We start from the raw sequence: 15,960 nt of genomic DNA, 5'->3' as shown, positions 1-15,960 counted from the left end.
ATAAAGAGGGATTTACATTAATAATGTAATAATAATAATAATAATAATAATAATAATAATAATAATAATAATAACTTTATATATATAGAACCTTTTAAAACAAGTGTTAACAAAGTGCTTTGAAAAACAAAGCATGGTTGGAATAACAAAGTAAACCTTTTGACAGACAGGGAGGAGGAATTTAAACAATGCAGAATACAATGTGAGGTTAAAGGTGACATATCATGCAAAATTGACTTTTTAATGGTTCTCTACCTGAAATATGTTTCCCTGGCATGTCCACAAACCCCCAGAGAATTAAAAAAATCCACTCTGCCCCTGTTCTGATTTCTCCATCTTTCTGTAAATGTGTGTGAAACCAGCCGTTTCAGACTTCAGTGTTTTTGTTACGTAACAACAATATCCGGTCTGTCACGGAGTCAGAGCTCAGAGCTTGTTCAGCCCATAGACTGTATAAAATAATACTGAATCCCTCCCCCGTTTTTCATTACCTGCACACATGTGTGCTAACAAGGAGCTTAGGAGGGAGGCATGCTAGTTGTAGGCTGTCTTATTAAACACAAAGGTCGGTTTTACTCCCCACGTCTGCAGATTTGAAGATCTAGTGGATGATTTTTATTTATCATGGATAAGTGCTAGCGCTAGTTAGCATAGCCACATAGCTACATGTTCATAGCTGTAGCTGTAGCTGTAGCTGTGTACCAAGACACACGTCTACATACTGACAAATAAAACAACAAGAAACACTAAATCTGTGACCAATCCTTCAGAAAGGTCCTGCTGCAGGCGCCTCTCCGTCAGGATCAGATTCTGGATCAGATTCAGAGGGTTGAAGTAACGTGATCTCTGAGCAGCCGTGTATATTCAGCCAACATGTAAACATTAGATCAACGTGCTGGAGAGCCGAGGCACATCCACTTCCTGAGGGGGCGTGGTCAGAGGGAAAACAGAGTGTTCTGAGGAGGACTGATGAAGAGGGATTTTCAGACATGCCTAAATCTGATTTCAAAGTGTTTTTTTGAGCATAAACTTTAAAGACATGTTTTGGGGACCTCTTAGACCAATATATATTGATGAAAAAAGCGTGATATGTCACCTTTAAAAAGAATATATGTTCATTAAACAGAATGAAGTGGTGTGACAACAGACCAATATATCAATGTTTAAGAGGTTTTTCAAGGATAAATAAATCAAATAAATAAATAAATATAAATAAATAAATAAGATGACATTAATTTGGGAAAAATAGAAAAAGTGAAAAGGATAAGTTAGGAACATTAAAATAATACATATAAAAATTAAAATGAATTTTAACAATACATAATCAAATACATTTTAAAACAATTAATTATTTTGATTTAAGCCACAAAAAAATAATAGAAGTAAAAGCGGTTAGAAGGGTGAAAACACATAAAAGCAAGTCTGTGAAAATGGGTTTTAAGAAGAGATTTAAAAGATGTCACTGACTCTGCGAGCCTTATCTCCTCAGGGAGGTCGTTCCAGAGTCAAGAGGCTCTGATGGAGAAATCTTGATCCCCTTTGGATTTGAGCCTCGACTTTGGAACGACCAAAAAATGCCCCACCTGAGGATCTAAGGCCGCGAGATGGCTCGTATGGTGTTAATATTTCAGCAATCCTGGGGTGCTTTAAAAGTAGTCAGTAACACAGATGTGATGTCGTCTGTTAAAACCAGTTAGAAGCCAAGCCTAGTTTGAAGACGTTAATGTCAAAGTGTCATTCATCAATTTTGTCCCAGCTCACAAACTTGGCAACCATTGCTTCATGTGTTTTTTTTGTTTCAACACAAGCTCCTTTGTTTTGCTGATATCAGCAGACATCAGTGAGGTCAGGGTGAAAACACAAAACTGTCAGTCAACAAATCCTCATCAAGAAAGTTTAGTTTCAATGTCTTAGACCGTGTCATTGATGAAGGCCTCTCGTATCAGTCACTGAAAATGTGATATTCAAACAGACTGTAATGTCGACTCTCTCTCTGCTTCTTTCTTTCTTTCTTTCTGTAGATGTTCAACTTTGACGTCCGACAGCTGCACTGGGCAGAGTACATGGAAAATTACTGCATGGGCACCAAAAAATACGTCCTGAATGAAGAGCTGTCTGGCCTGCCTGCTGCTCGCAAACACCTCAACAAGTAAGAGTCTGTCCAAGTGCAACTCTGCAACCATGCACAGAAACAAAACTAAAGACTCTTCTGAAGAGTGCATCTGATTAGGGATATCTTGTTTCTGTGAGATTATCAGTCCTCTGAGTTTAACAAGGTTTATGCAAATTCAGAGATATTCAAGCAGAGATCATGAACCAAAAATGCCAGGCTATCATCAGTGTAAAGTAGGACTGCTTCAATAACAGACTTTAAAATGATGTGATGCTAGTAACTAACTATATCATTCAGTAATATGACTACAATAGAATAAATCTGTAGATTAAATGGAGTCATTTAAGTTCAACACAAGCTGACAAAAAGTGTGAGTTTTACCCAAAAATAAAATAGAAGATCATCCTTATTGATCAACATATATAGTTCAGTAGTCTGTGTTTTTATTCTCTTGTATTTTCAATCAATCAATCAAGCTTTATTTATAGAGCACCTTTCATACAAATCAGATGCTCCAAAGAGCTTTACAGCGACTGAAAAACAAGAAAGAAGCAGAAATAAAATAATGGCAAGACACATTCAAAAAACAAAAAATGGATTTTAAAATTGAGTCTAATGCACACAGACAACAAAACAACATGTGTAATTAAAATAGGTAAAAGCATCAAATTAATATTAAGAATATAGATAGTTAAAATAAATACATTTAAAATGGTAAGGATAAGAGTTGGAAATAAAATTAAGGCTAAAAATATCAGTAAAACTGAGTGGATAAATTAAAATAAATGAATGAAAATAAAATAAACAGTAAAAATTGATCAAATAATAAAGCAACATTTAAATCAATATAACAGTAAAAAGTAAGTCATAAAATTGTTAAACCCTACATTAAAGCCAGACTGAATAAATACGTTTTTAGTTTACATTCAAAGTCTCAATATCTCTGTCTCTTTGCTTCATTGGGGGCGTCTCTAGGGATGGGTACCTTTCACATTTGAACCGATATGGTACCGATACCCGGTACCTGGGAATCAGTACCGGTACTCAATGGTACCAATTTTCTGTACTTTTGTGTGTTTATGTGGTAAAAAATCTTAATTTGTTTAATAATACAATCTCAAGTTTTTTTAAATTTAACATATTTATTTAATTTAACATGAAATGAACAGAAACAGGATTCTATAGGTGATTAGATATATTAGCTGACTCGTGCTCGTGGCGTCTAACTGCTCTTTCTGGAGTTTATCAATGAACACGTGAACGCCTGCGGACGGGACAAAGTCAGTTCTCCGTCTCTTTATAATAACAGGACACACAACTTACTTGTTTGGCATTCACGCACACAGGAACGGTTATAAACAGGGCAGGTAGTCAGAGCGAGAGGGTCCGTCGAAACCTAATCATCCTGCAGCTCTACCTCGCGGTGAGTGCGCGTTGTCAGCTGCAGGCTACATTGGCGCGCTCCGTGCAGATGCAGAGAGCAGAGACGTCCACCTGACCAGTCTTGAACTTTATTACAGGGCTAAAGTATAAAAAATCATCTACTCTTCCACTCCCTCACAGTCACAAGGATGCGTTCAGGTACCGAAACATGGTACCGTTTGATTTTACGTGAATCAGTACTCAGTAGTACCGACGGAATTCGGTCGGTACGTATAAAAGTACCGAATTCGGCACCCATCCCTTGGCGTCTCTGGGCTTCTATGGTTGGGTAATGTTTGAAGCCCTCTAACTGGCTGAGAGTGAAGGAAGTGTAGTGCAGAGGGATGTTATTGCAGAGAGAGACTGCAGACTTTAAAGGTACCTAGTAGAACAAAGGGACTGTCTTTATACACATTACATACAAAAGATCAATGTAAACAATTAAAGAAGTGATATTTTTTATATAAGAAACACTATAAGTGAATGAACGAAAAAGCAACCAATAATAATAAATGAAAATGAAATAAATGATAATAGTGAAACTACAATAAGATAAATAGGTTAATATTAAAAAGATAAATAAGCGGAAAAGGTTAAAAAAAAATGCAGAAATAAATTAAAAACACTCCATATGACAATCTACAACGAGAACAACAGAACATGTTCTTCTTTGAATATAGTTGTGCTATAGAAGGGATTCAAAGGATCAAAATAAAGAAATAGTCGATGGAAAAAGAGAAAATCAAAAGCTGACCCGCTTTATTTTATATAAGGTCAAAGAAAGGCCACCATATTAAAAAAAATTGGTTTGTGGATCTGCGCAGAGTATGTTTGACCTTTTTCTAGTCTGAGAGCATCCATGACCCAACCCTCATAGAATGGAGGAGAGGCAGACTTCCAACAAAATAGAAACTGACGTCTGGCCAATAAAGTGAGGAAGGCTATACAAACAGTTGGGGTTTTTGAGAGGACCATTGCATGAGGAGGTACCCTAAAAAGTCTGTGACATCTTTTTTTTTTGGTATGAGAGCGGTCTGCTGTGTTGTGGCTGCACAGATGTTAGATGTATGTAGGAGCTGGAGGTGAGATGGAGGGCGGAGCAGAGAGGACTTGTTCAGTGGGCAAGATGAAGCTTCAGCTGCATAGAAAGAACATCCTGCTCTGCCCTGCAGGGTTGTGAGAGGGTCTGGGTATGTTTTGGTTTTAGCAGGGTTGCTTTTTTATGACAGGTAGTGATTTGTCTGTGCATTCAGGGTAAAATGTCATTTCTCTCTTCAGTCAATCAATCAATCTTTATTTGTATAGCCCCAAATCCCAGCAAATGTTATCTGAAGACTCTTTTCCAAACAGAGCAGGTCTAGACCACTCTATGTCAAATTGTAAACAGAGACCCAACACCAAGACAGGATAAGACTCAGTCTGACCCCACCTTAATCCACCATGAGCATTGCAACAGAAAGGTCTATGGTGAGTAACTTTAATGGGACAGGGAGAGTTAAAGTAAGTGATGAGGGGGTTGGGAGGAAGGGGGTGAGATAGGATCCTAGTGTGTCAGTGTGTCAGTTCCCCTGACAGTCTAAGCCTATACCAGCATAACTAAGACCTGGTCCAAGCCTGATCCAGCTCTAACTATAAGCTTTATCAAAAAGGAAAGTCTGAAGCCTACTCTTATCTCTCTCATGCTTTCCCCTACACAGAACCTAAAACTTGAGTCACTCTAGTGAAGTCCATGACATGTTTTTTTTTGTGTTTGTCCACCAGGCTGAGGAACATTCGCTACACCTTCAACACCATCCTCGTGGTGCTCATCTGGCGTGTCTTCATCGCCCGATCACAGATGGCCAGAAACATCTGGTACTTTGTGGTGAGCCTCTGCTTCAAATTCCTGTCCTACTTCAGAGCATCCTCCACCATGAGATAATGAACCTGGACCCGGGTCGTGTGGGGCGCAGAGAAGAAGAAGAAGAGAAGAAACACAGACACAGAGAGGGCCACTGGATGAGTCTGGGGGTCCACAGTCTAAATGTTGCGTACAATCAATACATGTAACCTGCTCATAACACGCAGAGGACATGGATGAGTCTCGGTGTATAACGCCCATACCCCCCACAGTTGGACGATGTACCGGACCAAATGCCTTCACTCTGTTCATTTCCAGTCAGACCAGTCCACCTCTGAACCTAGTCAGCTCTTACAGTCTTTAAGCTCCATGGCGCCCACACCTGCTCCATCTCAACACTCTGCTTGTCTGGCTGCCTGTATTTCAAAACTATGCATTGGATTGTTGCAAAAAACCTGGTTTTGAGTCAGTCCATGCTGTCCCCTCTGTTACGTTACCTTTTAGCAATAACAACTCTAACATATGTAAGCTATGTTTCTCTGCTGTCACCCAAAAACATCAGGCTGTTTCTCTCTCTCTGTTTTTAATCCATGAAGCTTTTTAACTCATCATGACACACGTATGTCAGCAGGGATCTCTTGGGTTTCATCTGACAGCAGCATTTACTGAGGCAAAACTGGAGCTACACTTGGAGCCAGTTTAGAACTTTTGTTTGGTGGCAGCTGAAGGATGACGCGTTCAGGGACAAGCTGGCCATGGGAGCATTTCTAAACTCTGTCTCTCTTATTTCTATCCCCAAACCAAAGCCAATGTATATGAAACCTGCACGCATAGTGTGACAGAGAGTTGTTATTGCAGGGTTTTGTGCGACTGGCTCATGTTGGCCCACAGCCCATCAAGAGCTGTCACTCACTCATCCCACGTGTTCTCCTGTACGTCCCTGGTGACCTGCTAGTTTATCTCCACAACAAGCACAGTGTAGATTGTAATATAACGGCTTTATCCAGTGCCTACCAACATCAACTTTCATCAACAGACCTTTCAAACGGAGCTGCTGCTTCTTCTCCAGGTTCCTTTTCGTTGTTGTTCGACTGTCAGCTGTCAGTCTTTAAGCTGTTTTTGCCAAAATACCTCTTAGCTAACCGACTTGTAGCTCAGCAGAGGATGAGACGGGAGGAGTTGAGAGGTCAGATGTTTCGTTTATGGCTTGTTTTTCTCTGTTCTCCTTGAGATTGAAGGACTGGATGATGTATTGAGTCATGAACACACACTATATGAGAGGACTCTGATTGAGGTGTGTGCACCACAGTTCAGAGTAGCTCTTCCTGTAGCTCGCTGTCTGCGTGTCTTTAGCTCCTTGGCTTCAGTCATATTCCTGTTTGAGTGTGTGTATGTGAATAAATGTTTGTTAAGTAACTTTTATTTACACACCTATTTTATGACTGCAGTTTATGTCCTGTACTCGTGCTGTTCATTAAAACTCTTGGACCATAATGTTGCCTTCATGGTTCACCACACATGGTTACTCTCCTCAGACGTCATGCTCAGCTTCGGGAAGCTTAGATGCTGTTGTAATGTTGAACTTGTGTGTTCCAGTTTGTAAATTATATAAACCTACAGAATTAGAAAACTTATTTCATCATTACAAAATAGAGACACTTCCACAATGACAGCGTAAAGCGGACAGAGCGACTTGTTCATTTACTGCATGACAACCAAGCGGCAACCTCCGGTCTAATGCGGAAGTGTTCAAAACTGCACTTCCTGAAGTGTCCACTTGAGGCTAGCTCTGAAAGTACCGGAAACCACATACACACCCATTCAAAAAAGCAGAAATAAACATGTTTACAGCCTGGTACAAAAAAACAGTGTAGTCTGGCTAGCTCATTTCTCGATCAGCACACACTGTACGGGGTGAATGTTTTTCTAACGCAGCAATTTCGAAGTTATTGAGATTACGAGTTTTCCAATGAGAGGCACAGCTTGATTGACAGGCGGGAACACTGTACCTGTTGGCTAGGAGGCTCAAAGCCCGCCTCTTTACATCACAATCACTCCACAGCAGCAATATGGCTCCCAACAACGATTGGCTTCAAAACAGCTCTTCAGAAACAGATGAATGACATCACGGATACTACGTCCTTTATTTATACAGTCTATGAATACAACAGCTAACATTAGCACCAAACAGCTAACATTACTGTACTGTTCAGAGTATTACTCAGTGTAATATTGAACCAAGCAGCAACATCCGGTCTCAAAATAAGAAGCACATGCGGAAGTGTTATAAACTGCAGTTCATCGAGCGTCCACTAGAGGCTGGCTGCAGCAACACCAGAAACCACATACACACCCATTCAAAGAGACGATCTTTTTATAGCATTAATAAACATGTTTACAGCCTGGTTCAAAAAACGGCTTGGCTCTACGTAGCTCATTTCTCTATCAGCACACACTGTACGGGGGTGAATTTATTTATAATGCAACAGTTCAGAAGATATTAAGATCACAAGTTTTTGCCCAAATAAAGACATGACTGACTTGACTCGGGAACATATAGCTGTTGGCTAGGAGGCTCAAACCCCGCCTCTTTACCTCACACTAAGTTTGGTTGAGTTCAGCATTTCCAATATGGCTGCCGCCGCCGCCTGGCTTCAAAAGCAGCGCTCAGGAACAGTAGGGAGATGTCACGGAGACTACGTCCATTATTTATACAGTCTATGTATGGAAGAAATAACCTGAATGGGTTAACACACAAGTCTGATCCCAAGTCCCTCTCAGAGAGGAAACAGAGGAACATAGTCAGATTACTAAACCAGCCTACAACAGCGTGTGAGCATCCCGCTCTGAGCTCGGTGTCGGAGGGAACGCTGTGTGAATTTCTTCTTGATACTGAAGAAATTCAGCATTTTAAGATTTTGCATTACATTTTTCTCATTCCCTAGAAATGAATCCTCTTTGCCATACTGTGTCTCCAGTGAACCCCCCCTGAGGTTTACCTCTGCACTTTGTCCTAACGTCTGTTACCTGTTCCTCGAGCACACTACAATGTTTGAATAAAGCAGGGTATGACTCCACGCTGATCTTTAACTGCGCTCGCATGTATCTTTTTAGCGATGTTGATCACATGTATATTCATGTCCTGTGAATGTCTTGGATCGTGTAGGAATGTGATTTGTTGCTGTTTTTATCTGACAGCATGAGCCATTTGACATTGAACCATGTGACTTGGTGAGAAGATACAAAGCTTTGGAAAGATGTGTGCAAGTGTGAACTGTGCCTGAACTTTTTTCAATATTCTAACAATGTGAAGAGAGAGCAATCAGATCTATGTTTTCTAATTATTTTGTGTACAGCTCTATTTAGGTAGACCTCCAAATGTAAAGAGACTGATGTATTTTTCTGCTGATGACATTGTGTGGCTATTTTACTGACAAGAAGCTTCTTAATTCTTCAACATGTAAACAGAAACGCAGCATCTTGAGAGCTGACTTGTCACAAGTTGCTTGTTATTAGACTTCAGTGTATGTACATGTACTTGTTTTTCTCTGAATGTAATACATTAACACCGCCTGACTTGTTTGCACAGTAAGAATCTGCCTCTGACTCCTAAAACAAGAAATCAACTTTACTAGAATTGCCTGTAATTTTTATATGAAGCAAGCCTGTATGTTGGAGTGCTGTGCAATAACTCTTTGTGGTTCTATCTCCTCTTTGTGGTGACGGTGTGAGTGAGTGGTGGAGGATGGCTGCTGTTCATCTTCTGTGTGGATGGTGGTGGGGTGGGGAGGGATGTCTGTTTCATGAAGTTTTGTTCACTAAACTGGGCATTGAACACACGTAACATTAGGGAGTAGTCCTCAATATGAAAACAAGATTCCCAAAAATAGCAGAATCAGATTCAGAAATACTTGATTTATCCCGGGAGGGAAATTCAGTTATTACAGAGCTCTTATAAACAGTATGTGAGGAAGTCAAATATTAACCCTCGTGTTACCCTCAAATTTACTATCAGCTTTTATCCATGGGGTCAATTTGACCCCAGCAAATGAAACCTCCAGAAACAGATTGTTACCCAGGTTTATGTATGAGGTTGTTTCTTTGTTGACTATCTAAATTGCCTTTAAATAAAATATATTTTAAACATTAACACAATTTAAAGCATTCAGAAGGACTTTATTATAAAACAGAACATCAGACTACAGTGAGTTTGTCATGCTCTCGTCGGCCCTGCCTTGTTTTATGTTATCAAAACATGACACAGGACTCATCACTGAATGTCTTCAGAGACATGGTGCCTGGAAATATTATATCTCAATCAGAAGGTTGGCGGTTTGATCCCAGCTCCTGCAGTCACATGTGGAAGTGTCCTTGGTTATAGTGACCTCAATATCATCCAAAACAACCAAAACAAATGTAAAATGTTGACATTTCTTATGTTATATACAGCTAAAACAGCCTGGGGTCAATTTGACCCCAAGGAACACCGATGCGTACATTTTTTTTCCAGGAAATTGGAACATATCAACATTTTAATTTGACATTTTCCCAGTTTTCCCCATTAAATGAGGAAAAGTCATAAAATATGAAGACAAAATAATGATGGTAGTCATTCATTTAGAGACGTTAAACATCGAATGGGGTCCAATTGACCCCAAGGATAATAGGAGGGTTGATAGCAGAAAGGAATAAAATAAGATATAGATAATAAAATATAAGTATATACAGCAGCACAGAATAGATAGAATTACATATGCACAAAAGCGCTGGGAATGAAGGAGATCTATACAAGACACCAAATGACCATGTGTGATTAGTTATGCAATAAGCACAGTTAAAGGAATAGTCTGTCTTTTTTGGGTAATGAACTCCAGCCTGGCGTTCATTGTACTTTAATAAAAGGAAACAGATATCCAAAGCTGATACGGAGTCGTGAGGACATGCTACATTTAAATTCATGCTAGTTTTCCGTGACTACCAACCCTAGCTTTAATCGTACTTGTAGAAAGTGATCTACATCATGAGGACTGAGGGGAAGTGTTTGAATCGGGTTAGAAGGAGACTCAATGACCTGACCTGTGATCAGGTTTTGATTTAAATGTGGCTCAATCCAGACTAGTGCAAAAAACACCAAAACAACAACCAACCAAAATAATGTGCATTAAACAAACACAGGTTAGTGTCATATGGGAACTCACTCTGACAGAAATCCTCACTGAAGGATGTTTGCAGGACATGTTAAGAGCTTGATCACAGATATGAACACATGAGTGATGTATTTAACAGTTCTGTGTTTTGTTGGATTAAATTCTCATTTTTTTTTCTACAGATATTAAAGAAACCTTTTTTTCCACTCTTGGTGCACTGTTTGTTTTTTCCTCTCTCTGTTTCCCTCTGTCCTTTTTTGCATGTTTGAGATTAGACGGCCCGTGTATTGATCGCTTGCATCAAAGTAGTGTTTTATTTTTTTATATTATTGACTTCTCCAGTTCTCAACGGTTCTCTCAACGGTTCTCATACTGCAAACATAACATGGCTTTAAATACTGAAGAGCTTTTCCATGGTTGTGATTGCATTCAGTCTCATTTCAGAGTCAAGGTTTTATCTGAATGTGTTCCCCTTTTCTTTTTACATGTCTCTGACTCTCAGCAGGGTAATGTGCACAGGTCACTGTGTTGGAGAAGGATAGAGGAGTTGTTGCTTTAAAGTTTCAAAACTAAAATCAAAGGGTGCCTTTAGTTTGTAAACCAAAAGAAGAAATAAAGTGGTAAATCCTCTTTCTGCTGACCATGTTTGATTTCTCTGGATTCTGCTGTATGAGGACAAGAGTCACCCGGGGAACCACGGCATGATTGACAGAACAAATGAACCATTAGTCTCAATCAGTCCAGCTGACCTGTTTCCTGTGGTGCATAGCAGATCAGTCCTCCACATGCACTGTTCTCTGGAAGCAGACTAAAGTAAAAGCTATTGAACGACTCCATTAAGATTTAATGCTGCCACTCAGGATTACACTCGACTCCGTCAATGAAAGGATTGACCTGCCCTTGATCCGGAGGGCTCAGTTCGCATTTTCCAGGACCAACTGGTGGAGTGGTCTGACTGGTGATGTTCAACCGTCACCCTTAACTTCTGCACATGTCGTGTTGAGTCTGAAACTTTAATGTGAATTAAACTGAGATGTAGTTTGTTTAAAAAGTCCCTATCTTAGACCATGTAAACTTCATTTATTAATAATAATAATAATAATAATGATATTAATAACTGGGATTTATATAGCGCCTATCAAGAAACCCAAGGTCGCTTCACAGGGTCAGGTAAGGGGTCTTCCTCAAGGGAAAGGCCTTGAGGAAAAGGTGCGTTTTGACTGTTTTTAAAACTGCCCAGGATTGGGGAGCTGCGGATGTCGGGAGGGAGAGAGTTCCACAGCGTAGGGGCTGCCACACTGAAGGCTCCAAAAGTCTGCAGCTTAGTCTGGGGGATGGAGAGGAGACCCAGGTCAGAAGACCGTAGGTTCCGGGATGGAGTGTGTTTGTGGAGGAGGTCAGCCAGGTATTGGGGGCGAGGGCATGCAGTAATTTGTAAGTGAGGAGGAGGAGTTTATAGGAGATGCGGTACTTAGGTGCATGAGAGTTGGGTGATGTGCTGCCAGGGCTCAGCATGCTTGAGAACCCTGGCAGCTGAGTTCTGCAGACTTTTGGAGCCTGTCCAGGGCAATGCTGGGTACCCCCAACAGGACTCCATTGCAGTAATCCAGTTGGGAGGTAATGAATGCGTGGATGAGGGTCTCGGCAACTGAATCTGAAAGAGATGGACGCAGACGGGATGTTCTTCAGGTGGTAGAAGGCAGACTTGGTGACAGATTTGATGTGTGACTGGAAGGGGAGGGTGGAGTCAAGAATCACACCCAAGTTGCCGACTTCAGGACATGGGGAGATGGAACAGCCATCCACATGGAGGAGGAGATCTCCAACCTTCCTGAGCAGTGGCTTTGGGGCCACTGTTGTGCAGTTGTGTAAACCCTGTCAGGGACCAGTAACAGGACTGCTGCTGCACATGAATGCTGTTGTGTTTCATCTGTTAACAGGCCCGTGAAGAGTGTGTCTGGATATTGTTACAAACTAATAATAATAATTGATCAGATTTGTATATTGATTTTCATGGTACTCAATGACGCTGAACTGAAAAATAAAAATAAAGCAGATGAATAAAAGAGAACAAAGAGAGGTGGGGCAGGAATAGAGGTCATGAGTTGTAGTTTTTTGAACAAGAAGGTCTTGAGGTGGTTTTTAAATGATTGAAGTGAGTCAGAGTTGAGGATGTTTGGAGGGAGAGAGTTCAGAGAGTCGGGGCAGCGATGGTAAAGGATCTGTCCCCCAAGGTACTGTGCTTGGTCTTGGTGATAGGGGACAGGAGGCCAGCATCTGATGATCTGAGGCGGCGAGACGGGGAGTGACGTTTGAGGAGGTAGGTCAGGTATGAGGGGGTGAGGTGACTGAGGGCTTGAGCAGGATCCTGAAGTGGATTTGGTGCTGTGTGGGGAGCCAGTGGAGGTGCTGAAGGATGGGCGTGATGTGGGCTCTGGAGCAGGAGTGGGTGAGTAACCGGGTAAGGTTTTGTCTCTCACAGCAAGTCAAGACGTTGAGCCATCAAACCTTTCTATACCCAGATCAAATCTTAGCTTTCTTAGATCAAACACTGACTTTATAGAACTTGGCTCAGAGACTTGTTTAAGGATCTACAGCCAAGAAAGTGAAATGATGTTAAACAACACATGCATCTTTCACCTCCTGTCTGTCAGTGTCAAACTACTTAAAAGCTTCTGACCAGCTCCCATAGTGACTTGATGAATCACTGATATAATTCCCTTAATGCGTCCGGCTTTACATTAAGAATTCATGGAGCTTTAAACGCCCCATCACTCCCTTCCTTCCTGAGAGAGAGCAGACCTCACTGCTCAGACTCTGATCTGGGTCTGTGTCTGCGGGGAGGATAGAAACCGTGGATCTGGACTGAATGGTCTTTAACAGCTCGGCTTTATGTTGTGGTTTAGCCTGTGGGTCATCAGAGACTGTAAACAGTCCCAGTGTTCAGGGAGCCCTCAGTGTGTCATGCTCCTCTCTGCAACACCTGGCAACCGTGGCCCAGCAACCACGCCAAGCGCTGAGTCACTACCAGCCGAGCACCCCCGGGGGGGGCCTGGTCCACTGGGCTGCATAAACAGGAACCAGGGGCTTATGGGGCTTAGAGCACACACACTGAATGTCTGCTCTGTATCTGTTATTGGACAGCTTATGTGAATCATACTCTGGGGTCATTTCAGTATAGTTGTCCATTTAGCCTCTTAATATTAAACACAATGATGTCTGGTGAATCTTTACTGCAACATTATTACAAGAATAACATCTGATATTCTGCAGGTCAGAAATCTGAAATAGATAGAGAAGACAGGTGGTATATTTTGACTTCCTGAAGCTAATCATATTCTCACAAACAGCAAGATTTTCATATTACAGTTTTTTTGACTGCATGAACACTAAAATCAAAAGTATTACACAATCATCAAAACCTTACACTCAAGGAGAAAAACATCGGCCCAGATCTGCACCACGATAAGCACAATGTAAGCCTCACACTTTTACAAAACAATACACACAGTGATTTACAAACATTAAACACACAGTGATTTACAAACACTAAACACACGTGTATACATTAGACACAGAAGTATATCATGATGTCACTTCCTTCAATTCCAAAGCCCTGACTGTCACATGACCACACCTAAGAGCCGATTGGTTAAACACAGCTATCAGGTGAGCAAACACATGACTGCTTAATTGTACAGTAGACACACCGATCAGGTTTAAGCACCATAACAAGGCAGCAGGTGAGTTCACCTGTCTTCAACTGGATCCAGTATTTGATGTTTGTCTGATATTTGCTGAGTTTACAGTTTTACACATACACTACTGTAGCAGCATGAAAACTGGGACATGATTCTCCATGCTGACATGTTGACATGTTTGGGTCTATAGAGAGAAATAAATGATATGTTAATCAGTCTGCAGCGTTGGTCTTGTGTAGTGTTTGGTGAATTTATTGTATATTTGCACTCTCTCTGTGTACTTCACTTACAGGACTCTGATCACTGAGAAGTAGAATATAAAGTGTTTTAGCAGCAGCAGTGTGTAACTGGTTCAAACAGAATGAAGTCATATGAAACGTGTGTGTTTCATATGGTAACAAAATATGGTTTTGATAAATTAGTGTTTAGTTTTTATAAGAGTGTTTCATACTGCAAAGGATCTGAGGTGTTCTGCTACTTGTGTGTGTGTTTGTGTGAACTGTGTGTAGTGTTTTGATAAAATGGGCCCTGTTTTGAAAATCGTGTTTAAGCAACAAAAAAAAAACTGTAAATGTGAGATGAATAATTCAGTGTGATATGGAAATTATTTCTTGTAGTTCCCAACCCACAATGAATTATTCTTCACTGACAGAAAGGTGACAAATCCAACAAACATGGTACCTGACCCCTGCAGTGAAGTGATCCTGTTGTTCTGTAGTGGTTGAGCTGTTGGGGACAGGTTTTGGCATATTGGGTCCACTTTTCCCTGAAGATGGAAGCTCTGCTGCAAATCAATACAAAGTTATCCCAGTGATCATCCTCCTGTGTACAGACAGTCTCAGAGAGCCAGCCTCACAGCAGCCTCCTGACTTCTTTGATGAGAATAAAAATGATCTCAACCACGTGATACACCTATGGCTGTTTTTCTGACCGGTATGTTTGAGAGCACTCTCACCCTGCATCTTCAAAAGAACAGATAAGGGAATATCTTTGAAACTCCCCAGGCCGAACGTTTTACTAAGACACCAAACTCCTCTTTTCCAGGAGCAGCAGCCAGCTGTTTCAACATATCTCAGGTTTAGAACAGCATACTGTACACAGAGCAGACAAAGCTAGCAGCTAACATGGTTAGAGTCCTTAAAAGCCGCTGGTAGAGACCAAACCTGAGGACAAAGGAGAGTGAGTTTCACATATGTCAGATCTGCTATACAAAGATTCATTACCTATGCTAACTGCATTGAGTTGTATTTTCTGACTTTAAACAAAGGCATCTGTTTGCTTCTGAGACTTCCACAAACAAGAGGCTGACTTTAGTCTGATCATGAAACTCTTAAACATCAGCATGTTGCAGCGTGATAGTGCACGGCCCCATGTTGCAAGGATCTGTACACAACTCCTGAAAGCTGAAAACATCCCAGTTCTTGCATGGCCAGCAGACTCACCAGACATGTCACCCATGGAGCATGTTTGGGACGCTCTAGATCAGCGCATACGACAGCGTGTTCCAGTTCCTGCAGATATCCAGCAACTTGGCACATTGAAGAGGAGTGGACCAACACTTCACAGACCACAATCAACAACCTGATCAACTCTGTGAGGAGATGTGTTACACTGCATGAGGCAAATGGTGGTCACACCAGACACTGACTGGTTTTCTGACCACCCTGGACCCCCCAAGTACAGTAAATCTGCACATTTTAGAGTGTGCTTTTATTGAGGCCAGCCTAAGGCACACCT

The 15,960-nt window shown here is 41.1% G+C and overlaps 1 protein-coding gene across 2 annotated transcripts in view; it reads left to right on the top strand.

Annotated features, from left to right (window-relative positions):
• Nucleotides 1-10,728, top strand: part of far1 (fatty acyl CoA reductase 1) — a 63,409-nt gene extending 52,681 nt beyond the window's left edge. The window contains exons 12-13 of one of the 2 annotated variants that reach the window (XM_034685768.1): nt 2,022-2,149; nt 5,297-10,728. In XM_034685768.1, the coding sequence (XP_034541659.1) occupies nt 2,022-2,149; nt 5,297-5,456 (288 nt within the window). In that variant the 3' untranslated portion in view covers nt 5,457-10,728. The remainder of the gene's footprint in view (nt 1-2,021; nt 2,150-5,296) is intronic. The other variant, XM_034685769.1, reaches the window with a different exon arrangement.
• Nucleotides 10,729-15,960: the final 5,232 nt, after the last annotated feature.

This window comes from Notolabrus celidotus, chromosome 6 (assembly GCF_009762535.1).
Source record: "Notolabrus celidotus isolate fNotCel1 chromosome 6, fNotCel1.pri, whole genome shotgun sequence".
Lineage (NCBI taxonomy): Eukaryota > Metazoa > Chordata > Actinopteri > Labriformes > Labridae > Notolabrus > Notolabrus celidotus.
This window is presented reverse-complemented; position numbering and strand designations above follow the sequence as displayed.